This window comes from Pseudophryne corroboree, chromosome 12 (assembly GCF_028390025.1).
Source record: "Pseudophryne corroboree isolate aPseCor3 chromosome 12, aPseCor3.hap2, whole genome shotgun sequence".
NCBI classification, from domain to species: domain Eukaryota; kingdom Metazoa; phylum Chordata; class Amphibia; order Anura; family Myobatrachidae; genus Pseudophryne; species Pseudophryne corroboree.
The window spans coordinates 101,760,399-101,782,721 of record NC_086455.1 but is presented as its reverse complement, the minus strand read 5'-3'; the positions used below and the strand labels follow the sequence as shown (position 1 = coordinate 101,782,721).

The following is a 22,323-nucleotide window of genomic DNA, read 5'->3' as shown; positions in this document are numbered from 1 at the left end:
GGGTCACACCGAACCATGCGGTTTCGGTACCCCAACCCGTGTGGAATAGTAACCCCGTCCTTGTTGAAGTAGGGGCACCTTGAGTATTACCTGCTGGGAATACCGCTTATTAATTGCCTCTAGCACAGCCTCCCTGCCTGAGGGAGTTGTCAGCAAGGCATATTTTAGGAAACGGCTGGGGGGAGACATCTCTAATTCCAGCTTGTACCCCTGAAATACTACTTGAAAGAAACAGGGATCCACCTGTGAGCGAGCCCACTAATTGCTGAAATTTTTTGAGACGGCCCCCCACCGTACCTGGCTACACCTGTGGAGCACCCGCGTCATGGTGTGGCCTCACAGGAGGCGGGGGAAGAATCTTGATTCTGGGAACAGGCTGACTGGTGCAGCTTTTTTCCCTCTACCCTTGTCTCTGTACAGAAAGGAAGCGCCATTTGACCCGCTTGCTTTTCTGAAGCCGAAAGGACTGTACCTTTGTCTGTGAGGAAACCTGAGGTAAAATTATTTCTTCCCAGCAGTTGCTGTGGATACGAGGTCCCAGAGACCATCCCCAAATAATTCCTCACCCTTATAAGGCTCTCTATGCGCTTTTTAAGTCAGCATCACCTGTCCAGTGACAGGTCTCTAATACCCTCCTGACAGAATGGACATTACATTTATTTTGGATGCCAGCCGGCAAAATATCCCTCTGTGCATCCCCCATATATAAGACGACGTCTTTAATATGTTTTTATGTTTGCCAACTAGTATCCCTGTTTGACAGGGTCACCGACCACGCTGCAGCAGCACTATCTGCAGGTCTCAGTCTAGTACCTGAGTGTGTAAATACAGACTTCAGGATAGCCTCCTGTTTTTTATCAACAGGTACCTATTAAAGTGGCCGTATCCTAAGACGGCAGTGCCACCTTTTTTGACAAACGTGTGAGCGCCTTATCCACCCTAGGGGATATCTCCCAGCGTAACTTATCCACCTGGCGGGAAAGGGTACGCCATCAGTAACTTTTTATAAATTACCAGTTTCTTAACGGGGGAACCCACGCTTTCACACACTTCATTTATTCATCTGATGGGGGAAACAAAACACTGCCTGTTTTTTCTCCCCAAACCTAAAACCCATTTTTAGAGGTGCTTGGGTTAAAGTCAGAAATGTATAACACATTTTTTATTGCCGGGATCACGTCACGGATGTTCCTAGTGGATTGTGTATATGTCTCCACCTTGTCGACACTGGAGTCAGACTCCGTGTCGCCATCTGTGTCTGCCATCTGAGAGAGCGGGCGTTTTTGAGCCCCTGATGGCCTTTGAGACGCCTGGGCAGGCGCGGGCTGCGAAGCCGGCTGTCCCACAGCTGTTACGTCATCCACCCTTTTATGCAAGGAGTTGACACTGTCGGTTAATACCTTTCACCTATCCATCCACTCTGGTGTCGGCCCCACAGGGGGCGACATCACATATATCGGCCTCTGTTCTGTCACCATATAAGCCTCCTCATTCAACATGTCGACACAGCCGTACCGACACACCGCAGACACACAGGGAATGCTCTAAACGAGGACAGGACCCACAAAAGCCCTTTGGGGGGACAGAGTAAGATTATGCCAGCACACACCAGAGCGCTATATATATACAGGGACTAACTGAGTTATGTCCCTAATAGCTTTTATATAATATACTGTATACAGTGCCAAATTTAATGCCCCCCCCTCTCTTTTCCCTCTTACTGTGCAGGGAAGAGCCAGGGAGCTTCCCTCCAGCCGAGCTGTGAGAGAAAAATGGCGCCAGTGTGCTGAGATAGGCTCCGCCCCTTTTTCGCGGCCTATTCTCCCGTTTTTTATGGAATTCTGGCAGGGGTATTTACCTCATATATAGCCCCTGGGGCCATATATTGAGGTATTTTAGCCAGCCAAGGTGTTTTTATTGCTGCCTCAGGGCGCCCCCCCCAGCGCCCTGCACCCTCAGTGACCGGAGTGTGAAGTGTGTGAGAGGAGCAATGGCGCACAGCTGCAGTGCTGTGCGCTACCTTGGTGAAGACAGAGTCTTCATGCCGCCGATTTTCCGGACCATCTTCTTGCTTCTGGCTCTGTAAGGGGGACGGCGGCGCGGCTCCGGGACCGAACATCAAGGCTGGGCCTGCGGTCGATCCCTCTGGAGCTAATGGTGTCCAGTAGCCTAAGAAGCCCAATCCGGCTGCAAGCAGGCGAGTTCGCTTCTTCTCCCCTTAGTCCCTCGCTGCAGTGAGCCTGTTGCCAGCAGGTCTCACTGAAAATAACAAATTCTAAGACTATAACTTTCTAAGAGCTCAGGAGAGCCCCTAGTGTGCATCCAACCTCGGCCGGGCACGAAATCTAACAGAGGCTTGGAGGAGGGTCATAGTGGGAGGAGCCAGTGCACACCAGGTAGTCTAAGATCTTTCTAGAGTGCCCAGCCTCCTTCGGAGCCCGCTATTCCCCATGGTCCTTACGGAGTTCCCAGCATCCACTAGGACGTTAGAGAAATATATATATATATATATATATATATATATATATATATATATATATATATATTATATATATAAGCGGAGCCGTAACCTGAAAGAAAAAGTGACCTTCTCTGACATTAGCCCACGTGTGGGTAGGGGAACAAACTGGCTACAACTCCAAACTGGTGCCTATAAATGTCCTGGCTGTGTCAATTGTAACTACATGCTGACTGGTAAAAGTTGTTGTCATCCCATGAGGGGAAAACGTTATCCTTTGCGTTACCGGATGACATGTGAAACTAAATTTGTGACCTATATGATAACCTGTCCTTGCAAGGAGGTTTATATAGGGAAAACCATACGTATGCTAAAAGAGAGAATTGGAATGCATAGATCATCGATTAAAAAGGCCTACCAGAAGGAGGATGGAAATACGCCACCTGTTGCAAGGCACTATGTTGCACATGGACACAAACTGAGTGATTTTGCGTACATGCCGATCGACCATGTTCCACCCTTGCGAAGGGGAGGTGACAGACATAAATTACTGTTACAGCAAGAGTGTCGATGGATATATCATATGGATGCAATGGTACCCCATGGCTTAAATGAGGAATTTTCCTTCAGTCCTTTCCTCTAAGCAGGTTCTGATAGGCCCCGTATAGGATATATAGAGTATGCACTGTTTTTGCTTTTGGTTATTGATGGTATAGTTATCTCCTATTTTTGCTTATACATTTTTGTTTATTGTGTCTTGTGGGATCAATTTGTTACTGCATAGTTTTGGTATTCATAATATGATGTTAATTGAGATATATATATCAGTCCAAAATTGACTTGCAAACAATACTCTGCAGTGTCAATAGATCCCTAGATTCATTTGTATTATTGTAGTGTTGTTTTTCATTTCTTTACTGTGTATAGCATCATTGCCTGGTGACTTGGACCCGCTGGCAGTGTTGCCGGGGACGTTGTCGCTGGCCGCGCCTCCCGGACCTTGACTTCCGCCCAGGTGACGCGCTGTTTGCGTTCCACGGGCCAGAACTTCCGGTCACGTGGTGCACAGCGTGCGTTCCAACGACGGATGTCTCCGGAAAAGGGGAGCGTGGTGTGGCCGGCCCCGGGGCTGCACGTGATTACAGGTGCCAACGATGAGCTTGATTAGGTGAGCATAAATAATGCTCTCCTATGAGGCAGCATTTCGCACAGCACTTTGACACTTTAACAACAGGCACTATGGCACCTTAACTGGTATTCCCCTGAGGAAGGAGCACCGAAAACGGCTGTTTGGGACTTTGCCAGTCTGCATTTGCCTAGCATACGATGAGTATTTGCTGAATCCAGATATTTGTGCTTTACTGCTATATGAAGTGAATAGCTGGTTGAATAACATGTCTGCTACATGAAGTAAAAGTTGATTGAATATTTAGCAGTGTGCTGGTTCTGTCTACACCCTGGCTGGAAAGTTTTGGATGGACATGTGTTGCTATATATTATATATATATATATATATATATATATATATATATATATATATGAAAGTAGAGGAAGAAACAGCAGAGCGCCTATAGTGTAGTATCCCTTAAATAACTTTTTGTCACACGCAAGAATAATATTGCGTACCGGATTACGGCTTGTCAATTGTTACGTCTCACAAAAAATTACATGCGTACCAGATGAAACAATAATTTGTGCATGTTAGTATGAATACTTAAGTCCTGGTCCTCATCAGAGGGTGGCGGTCATCTGGAGACCTTTGGATGATATAGTAATGCTCCAATCAATAATTCTTATAAGAAGTTATAAATTTATTAAATGTACAGAAATAATAAAAAAAGTAAAATAGCTTAGCTTATAAATGACATGAGTGTCAGCAATAGTAGGTCGGCAGGTCGGTAGTTCAGTGTCTCAACGCGTTTCGCCCAGCTCAGGGCTTCATCAGGAGATCCATCTCCAGATGACCGCCACCCTCTGATGAGGACCAGGACTTAAGTATTCATACTAACATGCACAAATTATTGTTTCATCTGGTACGCATGTAATTTTTTGTGAGACGTAACAATTGACATTAACTTGCGAGTAACTACTACGCTATATAGCGATTCCCTGTCTCCTGACTCCATCTAGATTCCGACAGAGACGTGGACTAGAAGACCAGGGGACCAATAGGCATTGAGTCAAGCCGTAATCTGGTACTTAATATTATTCTTGCGTGTGACAAAAACTTATTTAAGGGATACTACACTATAGGCGCTCTGCTGTTTCTTCCTCTACTTTCAGATTTTCCTTTGGGCTACGTATACCTAGTGGCACTATTTGAAGAACTGAGCAGCCACCCGTTAAAACGGGGAAAGTGTGGACTATTTGACTATTTAATCAAACATAAGTTGTAAAAAAATAAGAATTTACTCACCGGTAATTCTATTTCTCGTAGTCCGTAGTGGATGCTGGGAACTCCGTAAGGACCATGGGGAATAGCGGGCTCCGAAGGAGGCTGGGCACTCTAGAAAGATTTATGACTACCTAGTGTGCACTGGCTCCTCCCACTATGACCCTCCTCCAAGCCTCAGTTAGGACACTGTGCCCGGACGAGCAGACATAATAAGGAAGGATTTAGAATCCCGGGTAAGACTCTTACCAGCCACACCAATCACACCGTACAACTCGTGATACTATATCCAGTTTGACAGTATGAAAACAACTGAGCCTCTCAACAGATGGCTCAACAATAACCCTTTAGTTAACAATAACTATTTACAAGTATTGCAGACAATCCGCACTTGGGATGGGCGCCCAGCATCCACTACGGACTACGAGAAATAGAATTACCGGTGAGTAAATTCTTATTTTCTCTAACGTCCTAGTGGATGCTGGGAACTCCGTAAGGACCATGGGGATTATACCAAAGCTCCCAAACGGGCGGGAGAGTGCGGATGACTCTGCAGCACCGAATGAGAGAACTCCAGGTCCTCCTCAGCCAGGGTATCAAATTTGTAGAATTTTGCAAACGTGTTTGCCCCTGACCAAGTAGCTGCTCGGCAAAGTTGTAAAGCCGAGACCCCTCGGGCAGCCGCCCAAGATGAGCCCACCTTCCTTGTGGAATGGGCATTTACAGATTTTGGCTGTGGTATGCCTGCCACAGAATGTGCAAGCTGAATTGTACTACAAATCCAGCGAGCCATAGACTGCTTAGAAGCAGGAGCACCCAGCTTGTTGGGTGCATACAGGATAAACAGCGAGTCAGAGTTTCTGACTCCAGCCGTCCTGGAAACATATATTTTCAGGGCCCTGACAACGTCTAGCAACTTGGAGTCCTCCAATTCACTAGTAGCCGCCGGCACCACAATAGGCTGGTTCAGGTGAAACGCTGACACCACCTTAGGAAGAAATTGGGGACGAGTCCTCAATTCTGCCCTATCCATATGAAAAATCAGATAAGGGCTTTTACATGATAAAGCCGCCAATTCTGACACTCGCCTGGCTGAAACCAAGGCCAATAACATGACCACTTTCCACGTGAGATATTTTAGATCCACGGTTTTTAGTGGCTCAAACCAATGTGATTTTAAGAAAACTCAACACCACGTTGAGATCCCAAGGTGCCACAGGGGGCACAAACGGGGGCTGAATATGCAGCACTCCTTTCACAATGCCTGAACTTCAGGTACTGAAGCTAATTCTTTTTGAAAGAAAATCGACAGAGCCGAGATCTGTACTTTAATGGAGCCTAGACTTAGGCCCATATTCACTCCTGCTTGCAGGAAATGTAGAAATCGACCTAGTGGAAATTCCTCTGTTGGGGCCTTTTTGGCCTCGCACCATGCAACATATTCCCGCCACATGCGGTGATAATGCTTTGCCGTAACATCTTTCCTGGCTTTAATAAGCGCAGGAATGACTTCTTCCGGAATACCCTTTTCCTTCAGGATCCGGCGCTCAATCGCCATGCCGTCAAACGCAGCCGCGGTAAGTCTTGGAACAGACAGGGCCCCTGCTGAAGCAGGTCCGGTCTGAGCGGCAGAGGCCATGGGTCCTCTGATATCATTTCCTGAAGTTCCGGGTACCAAGCCCTTCTTGGCCAATCCGGAACCACGAGTATCGTTCTTACTCCTCGCCATCTTATTATTCTCAGTACCTTTGGTATGAGAGGCAGAGTAGGGAACACATAAACCGACTGGTACACCCACGGTGTCACTAGAGCGTCCACAGCTATCGCCTGAGGGTCCCTTGAACTGGCGCAATATCTCTTTAGCTTTTTGTTGAGGCGGGACGCCATCATGTCCACCTGTGGCCTTTCCCAACGATTTACCAACAGCAGGAAGACTTCTGGATGAAGTCCCCACTCTCCCGGGTGTAGGTCGTGTCTGCTGAGAAAGTCTGCTTCCCAGTTGTCCACTCCCGGAATGAACACTGCTGACAGTGCTAGTACGTGATTTTCCGCCCATCGGAGAATCCTTGTGGCTTCTGCCATTGCCATCCTGCTTCTTGTGCCGCCCTGTCGGGTCACATGGGCGACTGCCGTGATGTTGTCTGACTGTATCAGTACCGGCTGGTTTTGAAGCAGGGGTCTTGCCTGACTTAGGGCATTGTAAATGGCCCTCAGTTCCAGAATTTATATGTAGGGAAGTCTCCTGACTTGACCATAGGCCCTGGAAGTTTCTTCCCTGTGTGACTGCTCCCCAGCCTTGAAGGCTGGCATCCGTGGTCACCAGGACCCAGTCCTGTATGCCGAAACTGCAGCCCTCTAGAAGATGAGCACCCTGCATCCACCACAGTAGAGACACCCTGGTCCTTGGAGACAGGGTTATCATTTGATGCATTTGAAGATGCGATCCCGACTACTTATCTAAGAGGTCTCACGGGAAGGTCCTCGCATGGAACCTGCCGAATGGAATTTCTTCGTATGAAGCCACCATTTTTCCCAGGACTCGTGTGCAACGATGCACCGATACCCTTTTTGGTTTTAGGAGGTCTCTGACTAGAGATGACAGCTCCTTGGCTTTCTCCTGCAGGAGAAACACTTTTTTCTGTTCTGTGTCCAAAATCATCCCCAGGAACAGTAAGCGAGTGGAAGGAACCAGCTGTGACTTTGGAATGTTCAGAATCCAGCCATGCTGTTGTAGCACCTCCTGAGATAGTGCTACTCCGACCAGTAACTGCTCCCTGGACCTTGCCTTTATAAGGAGATCATCCAAGTATGGGATAAATAAAAACTCCCTTTTTTGAAGGAGCATCATCATTTCTGCCATTACCTTGGTAAACACCCTCGGTGCCATGGACAGTCCAAACGGTAGTGTCTGGAATTGGTAATGGCAATCCTGTACCACAATCTGAGGTACTCCTGGTGAGGAAGGTAAATAGGGACATGCAGGTAAGCATCCTTGATGTCCAGGGATACCCTGTAATCCCCCTCGTCCAGGCTTGCAATAACCGCCCTGAGCGATTCCATCTTGAACTTTGTTATGTAAGTGTTCAAGGATTTCCATTTTAAAATGGGTCTCACCGAACCGGCTGGTTTCGGTACCACAAACAGTGTGGAATAGTAACCCCGTCCTTGTTGAAGTAGGGGCACCTTGACTATTACCTGCTGGGAATACAGCTTGTGAATTGCCTCTAGCACAGCCTCCCTGCCTGAGGGAGTTGTCGGCAAGGCAGATTTGAGTAAACGGCGGGGGGGAGACGCCTCGACTTCCAGCTTGTACCCCTGAGATACTACTTGAATGATCCAGGGATCCACCTGTGAGCGAGCCCACTGATCGCTGAAATTTTTGAGGCGGCCCCCCACCGTACCTGGCTACGCCTGTGGAGCCCCCGCGTCATGCGGTGGACTCAGAGAAAGCAGGGGAAGAATTTTGATTCTGGGGACTGGCTGCTGGTGCAGCTTTTTCCCTCTTCCCTCGTTTGACCCGCCTGCTTTTTTGAAGCCGAAAGGACTGTACCTGATAATACAGTGCGTTTCTTAGGCTGTGAGGAAACCTGAGGTAAAATATTTTCATCCCAGCTGTTGCTGTGGATACGAGGTCCCAGAGACCATCCCCAACCAATTCCTCACCCTTAATAAGGCTCTATGTGCCTTTTAAAGTCAGCATCACCTGTCCAGTGTCGGGTCTCCAATACCCTCCTGACAGAATGGACATTGCAATAATTTAGGATGCCAGCCGGCAAAATATTCCTCTGTGCATCCCTCATATATAAGACGACGTCTTATGTTCGCAAAATAGTATCCCTGTTTGAAAGGGGTACAGACCACGCTGCAGCAGTCTGCAGGTCTCAGTCTAGTACCTGAGTGTGTAATTACAGACTTCAGGATAGCCTCCTGCTATTTATCAGCAGGTACCTTCAAAGTGGCCGTGTCCTAAGACGGCAGTGCCACCTTGACAAACGTGTGAGCGCCTTATCCACCCTAGGGGATATCTCCCAGCGTAACTTATCCTCTGGCGGGAAAGGGTACGCCATCAGTAACTTGTTAGAAATTACCAGTTTCTTATCGGGGAAACCCACGCTTTTTCACACTTCATTCACTCATTTGATGGGGGAACAAAACACTGCCTGCTTTTTCTCCCCACACATAAAACCCTTTGTTTTTAGTGGTACTTGGGTTAATGTCAGAAATGTGTAACACATTTTATATTGCCGGGATCATGTAACGGATGTTCCTAGTGGATTGTGTATATGTCTCAACCTCGTCGACACTGGAGTCAGACTCCGTGTCGACATCTGTGTCTGCCATCTGAGGGAGCGTTGATGACCTTTGAGACGTCTGGGCAGGCGCGGGCTGAGAAGCCGGCTGTCCCATAGCTGTTACGTCATCCAGCCTTTTATGTAAGGAGTTGACACTGTCGGTTAATACCTTCCACCTATCCATCCACTCTGGTGTCGGCCCACAGGGGCGACATCTCATTTATCGGCATCTGCTCCGCCTCCACATAAGTCTCCTCATCAAACATGTCGACACAGCCGTACCGACACACCGCACACACACAAGGAATGCTCCAATGAGGACAGGACCCACAAAAGCCCTTTGGGGGGACAGAGTGAGAGTATGCCAGCACACACCAGAGCGCTATATAATGCAGGGACTAACTGAGTTATGTCCCCTATAGCTGCTTTTATATAATTTATACTGCGCCTAAATTTAGTGCCCCCCCTCTCTGTTTTAACCCTGTTCTGTAGTGTAGACTGCAGGGGAGAGCCAGGGAGCTTCCCTCCAACGGAGCTGTGAGGGAAAAATGGCGCCAGTGTGCTGAGGAGATATGCTCCGCCCCTTTTTCTCGGACTTTTCTCCCGCATTTTTATGGAATCTGGCAGGGGTTAATATACATCCATATAGCCCTGGGGGTTATATGTGATGTATTTTTGCCAGCCAAGGTGTTTATATTGCTGCTCAGGGCGCCCCCCCCCCAGCGCCCTGCACCCATCAGTGACCGGAGTGTGTGGTGTGCATGAGGAGCAATGGCGCACAGCTGCAGTGCTGTGCGCTACCTTGGTGAAGACTGATGTCTTCTGCCGCCGTTTTTCCGGACCTCTTCTTGCTTCTGGCTCTGTAAGGGGGACGGCGGCGCGGCTCCGGGACCGAACACCAAGGACTGGGCCTGCGGTCGATCCCTCTGGAGCTAATGGTGTCCAGTAGCCTAAGAAGCCCAATCCGGCTGCAAGCAGGCGAGTTCGCTTCTTCTCCCCTTAGTCCCTCGCTGCAGTGAGCCTGTTGCCAGCAGGTCTCACTGAAAATAAAAAACCTAAATCTATACTTTCTTTCTAAGGGCTCAGGAGAGCCCCTAGTGTGCATCCAACCTCGGCCGGGCACAAGATCTAACTGAGGCTTGGAGGAGGGTCATAGTGGGAGGAGCCAGTGCACACCAGGTAGTCATAAATCTTTCTAGAGTGCCCAGCCTCCTTCGGAGCCCGCTATTCCCCATGGTCCTTACGGAGTTCCCAGCATCCACTAGGACGTTAGAGAAACTTATATACTGGACTGGTCATTCGACCAAATTCATCTGTGACTTCAGACTATATCTTGTCAGTAAGGAACTTTGTATATTTTGGATAAGCGCACTAATCCATTCTTTTTCATATATATATATATATATATATATATATATATATATATATATATATATATTGACTGCGCCCAAATTATGTGCCCCCCCCCCCCTCCTTCAAAGCCCTCTGTCACCGTGTTCAGCAGGGGAGAGTCCAGGGAGCCAGCTTCTCAGCGGCGTGCTGTGGAGAAAATGGCGTTGGTTAGTGCTGTGTGATCAAGCTCCGCCCCCTCAGCGGCGGGCTTCGGTCCCGCTCAAAATACAAAAAAACCTGGCGGGGGATTGTATATTATAATGCCATAGCTGAAGATACCTTTTATGCCAGCCAAGAGGATTATTGCTGCCCAGGGCGCCCCCCCCTGCGCCCTGCACCCATCTGTGCGTGCGGGAGCAATGGCGCGCAGCGTTACCGCTGCACGTTACCTCAGTGAAGATCCAAAGTCTTCTGCCGCCTGTGAAGTCTTCTTTCTTCGTATACTCACCCGGCTTCAATCTTCCGGCTCTGCAATGAGGACGGCGGCGCGGCTCTGGGACGAACGGCAAGGGTGAGACCTACGTTCCGAGCCCTCTGGAGCTAATGGTGTCCAGTAGCCTAAGAAGCAGAGCCTATCACTGAAGTAGGTCTGCTTTTCTCTCCTCAGTCCCATGGCGCAGGGAGCCTGTTGCCAGCAGGACTCCCTGAAAATAAAAAACCTAACAAAATTCTTTATTACAGAGAAACTCAGGAGAGCTCCCCTGAAAGCACCCAGTCTCCTCTGGGCACAGGATCTAACTAAGGTCTGGAGGAGGGGCATAGAGGGAGGAGCCAGTGCACACCCATTCTAACGTTTCTTTATAGTGCCCATGTCTCCTGCGAAGCCCGTCTATTCCCCATGGTCCTTACGGAGTCCCCAGCATCCTCTAGGACGTAAGAGAAAGAAAAAAAATCTTGAAAAAAACAAAACAAAAAGTCTGGAAATGCCTCTAAACGTGCCTGGTGAGGCACAAAAAAACACTGGGACTTCTTGGGAGTATGGAGGGGGAGGAGAGTTACTAATTTAAATGTGTCTATCCCTGCTAATGCCCCGTCGATTTCCCAAGAGTACTCCAGTGACCCCTAGTGGATGAAGAAGAAAACAAAATTACCTAGGATGAAGTCCCAGGTCCATGGTTGGGGCTGAGACGAAGAAATTTTCCGGGTTGATAGACCCAGCAATTTCCCCAATAACAATGGAAAAGCGGTATTATTTATAATTTGAGTGAGGATTCTTTAATTACGTGATCTTAGTCTGAGATCAGTGCTGGAAAGATATAGCTTTTACATTTTTTTTTACTAAGGTCTTGCAGAGCATCAACCCTCCAGCTGTACTCTTGGCCTCAGATAATAAATATATTTCTCTGCTTAAATCTATATTTTATTTCTATAGCCCAATTGTTTTAGTGCTGGTTATATTTTTTTTATTTCATTTCCTCTACAACACATATAGTCTGATCTGTGGAAAAATAAAGATGTGCAGTGAAAATCCCTATCACAACTGCATACCTATGAAATTGTGCCGAAAAGCCATGATGCCTGATGATGAAATATCTGATAAAGCTCTGTAGAAACACTGCTAATCTAAGGACACACACTCCACGTACTCATACTGCGTGGATCACAATTGCTTATACTTTTACCATAACACTGTGCATTAAAAGTGCTAAAACCATTAAGACATTTGCGCTAGCTGTTTAATCAGCTAGGATGAGGGTATGTACTGTAGGCCAACAGAACTCACAGATTTGTTCCTGGCTTCTGCCTTTTCCGGAGTTACATTCACAAGATAACTTGGCGGGACTTTGAATCACCCAGCTAGTTTCTACTCTCCCAGCTGCATGGAGCAGTTTTCTAACAGTAGAGATTACATCTAGGGGAGGGGGCTGTAAATAGCAAGATTTTTGCTTTTAAAGAATAAATCAAAATTACAACTAAAAGCAAATCACAACTGTAACAAAGGTTATCCATGCAGTGCAATCTGCTCGTGCAAGCAAAAAATGAGACAGGTTTTGCCTCCAGTCAACCATATCTATTAGATCTACTGGTGTTATCAGAAGCTCCTCCATAAGTATATTGCTATTTAAGAGGTAAGAGATGGTGGATAGTAGCTGGTGCAAATGTAATTTAAACAAAATTAGGCACGTTATACAATTTATGTACCTGCTCACTGTCTGCAGGGAGAGATGAAAAGTCCTTTAGGCATTTGTCTGTATCTTTTGCAAGTTTGTTTACATACTGTATCTTCTGTTGTCTATAAACAAAAAAAGAAAAAAACAACAACAGCATTTTCATACAAAAGTATTGATTCAAGGAAATATTAGCACTATATAAAAATAAAAACAACAAAATAATAGTGATGTCTGGTATGTCAATTTGAGTTTTTGTAATAGATTGCTACGTATATATTTTTGCTTGTTGTACCATAATATTTCATAGTGGTCAATAGAGAGCAACATTTTGCTCACACTCCATTTGAATAAAACATGAATTCATATTTTTACTTTTTACTGTAGTTGCCGTTTATGTTTATCCAAAGTTACAGGGGTACATTGTGTACTCATGAGATTTAGCCGGTGATCTATGTGCTTTATTTATTCTATTTGCCCGGGCGTAACAGGTAGTGTAGTAGCTTTACTGTTGTCACATAAGAGCTGACACACTCTGCATTGCTTGTGTGACAGGAGAGTTAGCCCCACTGTTTATCACTATAGGGGTAATTCAATTACGAACTGTAACTTACCAAGGGCTAATTGATCTCCCTAGCCCCAAAGCCAGTGGTAAGCTCCATTTTCGCAAACCCGGGCACAAAAACATATAGGTCCATCAACTTATCACATATTCTACGTGTTTTCGTCCAAAAATGTATCATTTTTCGAGGACAAAGACGAGGGCTAGTTGAATTGGAGGATGAAAATATAGTGAAAAAATGAAAAAGAATTGCGAAAAAACAGCCCACAAAATTATCAGGGATAATTAAATTCTACCCAATATGTGTTTGCTGTGTCACATCTGGGTTCAGTAATAGAGTGTACCATACTTAGTAAACAAAGGCAGCAGTTAATTAAGGTTTCACTGTACTTTAATGTTAGTGGCTGAGATTGCATTCTAGAAAAAGAAAATGCAATTTAGCTGTAGATTCTTAAGTGTGGCTTTATTTTCACCTCGCACAATCACAAAACATACATTTAACAGTGGATGTGGTAGTCTAAATTTCCGCTACACTGCATCCAAGGTCCTTTTTCTTTCCTGATATCACTAATGCCACTTTCAGACATGGAGTCGAAAATTTGGCAGGTTTAGCAGATGGCAACTTCCTGGGTCTTAAGGGGGGTAAACATGGAGAGATCCGTGCTTAAAATCTAAGCAATCTTGCTAGATTGCTTAGATTTTAAGCACGGATCTGCCGTGTGTATGCCCTCCAGCGATAGCGATGCGCGGCCCCGCGCATCGCTATCGCCGATGCTAGATTGAGCTGCATGCAGGCTCAATCTAGCGGGTCGCTCACTTCACCATTGTGTGAAGTGAGCGGCCCCCCGTCGGCTTTCCCCCTCGCTCAGCACATCGCGCTGTGCTGAGCGGGGTGAGAGATGTGTGCTGAGCGGTCTGTGTTAAGATCGCTCAGCACACATCTCTCCCGTGAGTACCCCCCTTTAGCCCCATCCCCGGTAAAGAGCAGGGATGGGGACATGGGACTTAACTAAGCTGTGCAATATTCATTTCTCTCCAGAGAATCATAGGGGGTAATTCCGAGTTAATCGCACGTAGCAACTTTTTGCTGCCTGTGCGATCAACTAGACGCCGCCTATGGGGGAGTGTATTTCTGCATAGCAGGGCTGCGAACGCTTGTGCAGCCCTGCCATGCAAAAAAAAAAAAAAGTTTCCTGTAAAAGAAGACCAGGGTAAGAGTTACTTACCCTGTGCGATTGTTCCAGCGATGCAGGTCCCGGAACTGACGTCAGACATCCGCCCTCCAAACGCCTGCGTTGGACTCACCACACCCCGAAAACTGTGAGTTGCCGCCCGGATCCACCTTCCTCCTGTTAATCTTCTTGCGGTCACCGCTGCGACTGCTTCCGTTGCTAGAGGCGTCACTGCCTGGCGCCGGCCAACGCCGCGCCTGCGCAATGCTTCCACTGCGCATTTCTGACCCGATTGCGAAGAAGTGCAGCGTGCGATCGAGTCGGAATGACCCCCATAGTGGGAGTCACTCATTAAGATACTATACTGCTGTGTGACTCACTAATGCAAGTAGCAGAGGAAAGTGGGGAGGCTGACTGCCTTCTGAAACAGATCCCCTCCCCATCTCCTCTGCTGTTGCTGGGGAATGAGCGGTAACTCATGATATCACACTTGAAGGAGAAGAGAGGAGCAACCCTGTTCTGCCACTGGAACTGGCATTGCAAGGTGGAGTCTGTTACTACCATGACCACTAGGGGTCCGGACAAGCTATCATGGAAAAAAGATGAGCTGAGTGAAACTCAGGTTCAGACTTGGAATCCTGGGAGACTCTTTGGTTGTTCCTGTTGCCTACTTTCCTACTTGGGAGGGGAGGAGCCCTGCCTATTCTGGCAGTCCTGGGCCCCACAATTTCTGAATGCAGCCCCGTACACATGCAATAACCTGGGATTTTGGTTATAGTGTAAAAAGGGTATTACAGTATACGCAGTCTCAGTACAATTTTATAATAATGCACATATGTGTACATCTGAAGTACAATTACTTTTTAAGAATTAGGGTAGTATCTTAACACAGTGTAATTGGTCAAACCATGCATATTAAAAAGGAGATTTATGGTAGACTTACCATTGTTAAATCTCTTTCTGCGAGGTACACTGGATTCCACAGGGAATAACATTGAGGGTGTAGAGTTGGATCTTGATCCAAGGCACCAACAGGTTCAAGCATTGACTGTTCCCAGGATGCACTGCACCGCCTCCTCTATAGCCTCACCTCCAGGCACTGGAGCTCAGTTTTGTTAACCAGTCCAATGCAGTAGCAGGTAAGAGAGACGGTAGAATCCAGTGTACCTCGCAGAACGAGACTTAACAATGGCAAGTCTACCATAAATCTCCTCTTCTGCAGCGGGGTACACTGGTATTCCAAAGGGAATAACAATGGGGATGTCCTAAAGCAGTTCCTCATGGGAGGGGACACACTGTAGCAGGCACATGAACCTGGTGTCCAAAGGAAGCATCCCGGGAGGCGGAAGTATCAAAGGCATAGATCGATCTTTGGAGGACAAACCAGAAGAGATGAACGCCGGAACCACAATCTCCTGGTTAAGGTGAAAAGATACCACCTTAGGTAAATAACCAGGACAAGTTCGAAGAACTGCCCGGTCACGATGAAAAATCATAAAGGGTGGACGACAGGACAAAGCACCCAAGTCCAACACCCTTCTAGCAGAGGCAATAGCCAACAGAAACACGACGTTAAGTGTAAGGCATTTAAAAGGTTCAAATGGAGACTCTTGCAGGGCAGTTAAGACGACAGACAGATTCCATGTAGCCACAGGAGGTACATAGGGAGGCTGAATCCTTAGAACACCCTGAGTGAAAGTGTAAACGTCAGGAAGAGACGCAATTTTTCTTGAAGGCCCAAGTCTAGACCTTGTTGTAGAAAACTCTGGAAGTTTTGAAAGTATATGCATCATAATTCTTAGCAGCACATCATGTGAAGTAAGAATTCCAGATCCTGTAATAAATCCGAGCTGAAGCTGGTTTACGGGCTTTCAACATAGTTTGAATGACCGCCTCAGAGAATCCTTTTGCTCTCAGGAGTGATGCTTCAAGAGCCACGCCGTCAAAGCCAGTCTGGCCAAGTCCAGGTATACACAAGGGCCCTGAACGAGGTCTGGGCATTGAGGAAGTAAAAGAGGACGCTCAATCGAGAGACCATGCAGGTCTGAGAACCAATGCCGTCTGGGCCATGCTGGAGCGATTAGAAGTAGTATTCCTCCTTCTTGCTTGAACTTCCGTAGTACCCTGGGCAGAAATGACACTGGAAGGAACACGTACGGCAGCCAAAAGTTCCATGGAATTGCCAGTGCGTCCACGAATGCTGCTTGAGGATCCCTTGTCCTTGCTCCGAAGACCGGAACCTTGTGATTGTGTCGAGATGCCATCAGGTCTACATCTGGTAGGCCCCACTTGTCCACTAGGAGTTGAATGACTTCTGGATGAAGGCTCCACTCTCCGACGTTCACGTCCTGACAAATGAGGAAGTCCGCTTCCCAGTTGAGGACTCACGGAATGAACACTGCCGATATAGCTGGCAGATGGCGTACCGACTCATTGGAGGATTTTTGACACTTCCTTCATTGCCACGCGGCTTCAAGTGTCGCCTTGATGATTTATGTCCGCCCCCATGGTGGTGTTGTCCGATTGTACTTGAACAGGCCTGTTCTGTACCAGAGGCAGGGCCATTGTCAACGCATTGAACACTTAGAACAAAAAACAAAAGTACACCGTCTGCTGCGCTCCCCTTAAAGTCCCAAAATAACAATTATGAAGAAAATAATGAGTCCCGAATTCAATAGTTCATAGCAAAAATTCTCCACATTCCAAATGTCTAATAATCACAGGGACGTTTCATTAAATGGTATTTCACAGTGATCCTGGTCTATAATTATTGATAAGAAGTTCTATGCGGGTACGCACCGTACTCACATATACGTTGTGCGCGATGTGTTCATAAAGGTATCTTTTTCCTTTTTCCTTTTTCTTTCATGCACTTAGGATCTTCTTTCTCATGAAATCTCCTCAATCACGTAGAGACGAAAAAGGAAAAAAGAAGGGGTATATAGCCCCAATAGTGTAATACGTTCAGTACAATAATTATACCAAGAAATTACTACAGATATTTTTATATCCTATTTGGGGTTGCAGATGCGTACCCAACTCACATAGGCAAAGATGTATTGTTCTTATCAAGGTATCTTTTGTAAATTCAAAAAAATGGGGGTAATGCGTACCCCGAACTCACGTTCTGCAGGATTTCTGAAAACACATCAAGGTTTCTTTGGATGGCTGTCCTCCTGCCCCTTCTTTACTGTAAATTCCTCAGGGATACCAGGAGTATGAAGTCCACACAAAAGAAAGGGACTTTTGTTGTTATGGGGTAATATATTCATTTATTTATAAAGGAACGTTTAAAACAGGTAATTTCTTCATAAAAGCAAGAAGAATCCACCATGCAAGAAAAAAAAATGGGGGAACACAACCAAATACTGGGAGGTAGTTGTAGAAAACAGACCTGGGGTGCGGTACGTCCGGACTCCCACACTCCTAAGTACTGGGGTGTGCCTCCAAAACCACCAACGCGTTTCAACTTCAAAAAGTCTTTGTCAAGGTGTGAATTGAACACTGCCTGCAATTCCAGAATGTTTATCGGGAGGAGAGATTCCTCCCTGGTCCACCGACCTTGGAGAGAGTGTTGCTCCAACACCGCGCCCCAACCTCGCAGACTGGCGTCCGTTGTCAGGAGGACCCAGTTGGAGATCCAGAGATCCCTGCTCAACTGTTGGTTCTGTAGCCACCAGCTCAGTGACAGACGAACCTCCGGAGTCAAGGAGATCATTTGAAACCTGATCCGGTGAGGCAGGCTGTCCCATCTGGAAAGGATTAACCTCTGCGGCGGGCGGGCATGAAATTAGCGTACTCTACTATGTCGAATGCTGACACCATGAGGCCTAGTACTTGAATCGCCGAGTGTACTGACACTCTCTGGCGAGAGAGGAAGTATCTGATCAAGTCCTGAAGTTTCAGGACCTTCTCTGGAGACAAGAACAATCGTTGGTTGTGTGTGTCCAACAATGCCCCCAGGTGCACCATGCTCTGAGCAGGGACCAGTGAGGACTTCTTACAGTCTTCGCTGGTCCCTGGAACCCAGGGACCCAGGAATAGGACAGTCAGTTCCAGATAACTGAGGAGAACCTCTGGGGAGTTCACCAGGATCAGCAAGTCATCCAGAGATGGCATGATCCTGACACCCTGACGGCGGAGAAGAGCTGTCATGACTGCCATGACCTTGGTGAAGATCTGAGGAGCCGTGGCCAGTCCGAAAGGCAAGGACTGGAATTGATAATGTAGGTTGCCAATAGCAAACCGCAGATATTGCTGATGCGACATGGCAATAGGAATGTGCAGGTAAGCATCCTGTATGTCCAGGGATACCATATAGTCCTTGGGTTCCATGGCCAGTACAATAGAATGTAGAGTTTCCATATAGAATTTGGATACCCTCACAAATTTGTTCAAAGATTTGAGGTTGAGTATATGGAGGACCCATTTGGTTTCGGAACTAGAAACTTGGTCGAATAGTAGCCAGTCTCTTTGTGACAGAGGTACCGGCACAATCACTCCAGTATCTAGGAGAGATTGTACAACCAACTGTAAAGTCTGTGCTTTCAGCAGATCGGAAGGCATAACCAGTCAAGCAGAACTGGTGAGGGGGACGTCTCTTGAAGGAGACCGCATACCCGTGAGAGACAACTTTCCGCACCCAGGCGTCTGAAGTGCTTTTTAACCAGGCCTGGGCGAACTGCAGAAGTCGGCCTCCCACCCTGGGGTCTGTCGGGCGGCCCAAGATTGCTTAGAGACTTGGGGGTTTTGGAAGTATGAGCCTGTCTCATGTATGCCCGACCCTTTGCTTTACTTGGAGGTCGAAAGGAACAAAAAGTGGTACTCTTAGCCTTCGGAGCAGAAAGATTAGTACTTGGGAGAAATGCAGTCTTAGCTGTTGCTAAGTCAGTCACGATCTTGTTCAGATCCTCGCTAAATAGTGTGTCTCCCTTAAAAGGAAGAACCTCCAAGGTCTTTTTGGAGTCCAGTTCCACTTTCCAGGACCTTAACCACAAAATCCGGCGAGCCAGGATAGACGTAGTAGACGCCTTGGCTGACATTACGCCTGCATCAGAGGCCACCTCCTGAATATAGTGAGAGGCTGTGGTAATATACGACAGATATTGTCTGGCAGTGTCAGAAAAATTTTGAGGTAGCTCATCCTGAATTGCCTGAACCCATGCTTCAATAGCTTTTGCAGCCCAAGAGGCTGCCACAGTGGGTCTATGCACAGCACCGGTAAGTGTGTAAATAGAGTTCAGGCATCCCTCCACACGCTTATCCGTCAGATCCTTCAGTGAGATGATAGTGGTGACAGGTAGAGTAGAAGATACCACTAGACGGGAGACAAGAGAGTCCACCAGCGGTGGAGTTTCCACTTGTTACTCAACTCCGCAGGGATATGGTAACGAGCTAGCATCTTTTTGGACAGGGAAAATTTCTTCCCTGGTGATGACCAGGATTCCTGACGTATGTCAATTAAAAGGTCAGAATGCAGGAAAACTACTTTAGCAACCTTCTGACGTTTAAACTTATCAGGTTTCTTAGATGTAGCGGGGGGCTCAATATCATCATCAATACAGAGAATCAGCTTGATAGCCTCCACTAGGTCAGGAACATCAACTTCAGTTGTAGATTCTTCATCAGAAGCAACTGTATTCAGTGTCTGACGGATCAGTATAATCCCCATCCTCATCGGAAGAATCATCCAAAATATTACTGGATTGTGAGGAAGAAATGGCCCGTTTAGATGACCCCCTGGCCCCAGCAGGCAAGGGGTAGGTTTTTGTCTAACCAAAGACTGATTTAATTGTTGTAACTGTGTAGACAGAGCATCAGACAATATGTGGCTGCAATGGCACAGGAGGTCCCACAGGGGGCGTAAGCCACGTTACAAGCGTCGTCAGCACATTTATAAAAGCAGCCCAAGGTGGGCCTTGATTTGCCACACGTGCTGCAGACTGACTGGAAGGTGCAGGGGACGCAGTAGCTGAACCCTCAGCTGAAACCTTTTCCTCAGACAAATCCGTGGCGCCAGCACTGCATGATGCACGAGCGTCTGCAGATTTCCCTCACTGTGTAGCAGTATTATTGGGAATGTAGCCTTAGGGCGCAACACTGCATTATAGCCAGACAAACACAATATCTGCAAAAAAAAACAAAAAAAAACAACAACTGTGTTATGTGATAGCAAATGCAAAGCACAAAACAGAGGATATAAGCGGTGTGAGGTGACTGAAATACACAGTGAAAAATACAAAATAGTATATCATGTGGTACACTATATTTTAAATGAGACCCTGATGCAACAGGGTACAGAATATAGTGATAGCAATACGTGCGATACACAGAAAAGAATCCACACAGCAGCTATAGGCATACACAGTCACAGGTACAATGCAGAAATTATTACATATAAACAATAAGACTGCACTGGACTAGTAAATCTACACACACACACACATATACATACATACATATATATATATATAAATATATATATATACTAGGTGATTCATCGCGCCCTACGGGCGCTCTTCACACCGTCGTAAGGGGCTACGCCCCCTTAACCCTTGCACACCCTTGTGGCGGCAATATTTTTATTATATGGAGTATTACATCCAATCATAATTGTGTGAGTGGTTAAATATTGCACGGACAAAGGGCGTGCAATGGTTAAGGGGTGGAAGCCCCTTGCAACGGAGTGAACAGCGCACGCAGGGCCTGGTGAATCACCTAGTAGGTGCTGAGTAGGGGGTGCGGGGAAGAGGCGGATGGGATCCCTGGGTTCCACGGGAGCGGTGGTTGCGGTGGTGCCGCAGGTGGGGGAGGGTGCGTGGGTGCTGCGGGTGGTGGTCCGGAGCCGCTGCGGGTGGGGGAGGAGCAGTTGCGGGGTTGCCCCGGGTGGGGGAGGGGTGGATGCGGTGGGAGGTACGGGTGCAAGGTCGCTGCGGGTGGGGGAGGGGGTCCGGAGCTATCGCGGGCGCTGGAAGGGGTGTGGGGGGGGGGGGCCGCGGATGGGGCCCGGTGGTACTGTGAGTGGGGGAGGGGCGGGTAATGCTTATCCTGCTTCTCCTCCTGTCAGCAGCTAAGCTGCTGTCCTCCCTTTGGCAGTGGCTCTCCCAGAGACTCGCACAGCAGGCAGTCACTATTGTTCGCGCCGGTGTCCCAATGTGCCGCATTACAGGGAAGAAGATGTACACAATAAACTACAGCTCCCAGCAGCCCTAAGGGGCGGAATGCTTCGGTGCCAAGGGCTGCTGGGAGCTGTAGTTTATGTAGTGCGTCTACTTCCCTGTAATGCGGCGCGTTGGGACACTGGTGCTAACAATAGTGACTGGCTGGCAGAACTGTGTGACTGGCTGAATCAATGTAAAAGGTGAGAGTGCTGTGCAGTGTCAGTGACACTACACTCAGGCCCAGCGCTAGCCGCTCAGCAAAGGGATGCAGTGCAGGGAGGCACCAGGAAGGAGAGACGTTCTCCCTGCTCTGCATCCCTGTGCTGAGCTTCTGCTGCTATCCCTGCTGCTGCAGGCTGCTGTCACATATACAGCGGCGCCAGAAGCACAAAACCTTTTCTCCCTCTCGGCGCCGGCAGCACAAAACCTCCTCTCCCCCCTCCCCTCCCCTGTGTGACATTCAGTGGCCGAGAGGGAGCCAAAGTGGGTGGAGCTAGATGGGAGTAAGGGGCGGAGCTACACGGGACCATGCTGCAGCAGGAGGATGAGATGCTACAGCTTCGGCCAGCCAGACTTCATTAGATAAGTTTCTGGAAAGAGAGTGAGTGTGTGTGTATGTATATACAGTGTCTGTGTATACTGTATATATGTGTGACTGTGTATGTGTGTAATGTATGTACAGTATGTATGCGTGTGTGTTTGTACATATGTGTGTGTGTGTGTGTGTGTGTGTATGTGTGACTGCTGCACAAAGGGGGTAATTCCAAGTTGATCGCAGCAGGACATT

General features: G+C 47.5%; 1 protein-coding gene across 1 annotated transcript in view; it reads right to left on the bottom strand.

Annotated features, from left to right (window-relative positions):
* Window positions 1-22,323, bottom strand: part of STX7 (syntaxin 7) — a 216,938-nt gene that overhangs the window by 64,282 nt on the left and 130,333 nt on the right. Inside the window, exon 4 of the mRNA XM_063947824.1 lies at window positions 12,677-12,767. Within this exon, the coding sequence (XP_063803894.1) occupies window positions 12,677-12,767 (91 nt within the window). The remainder of the gene's footprint in view (window positions 1-12,676; window positions 12,768-22,323) is intronic.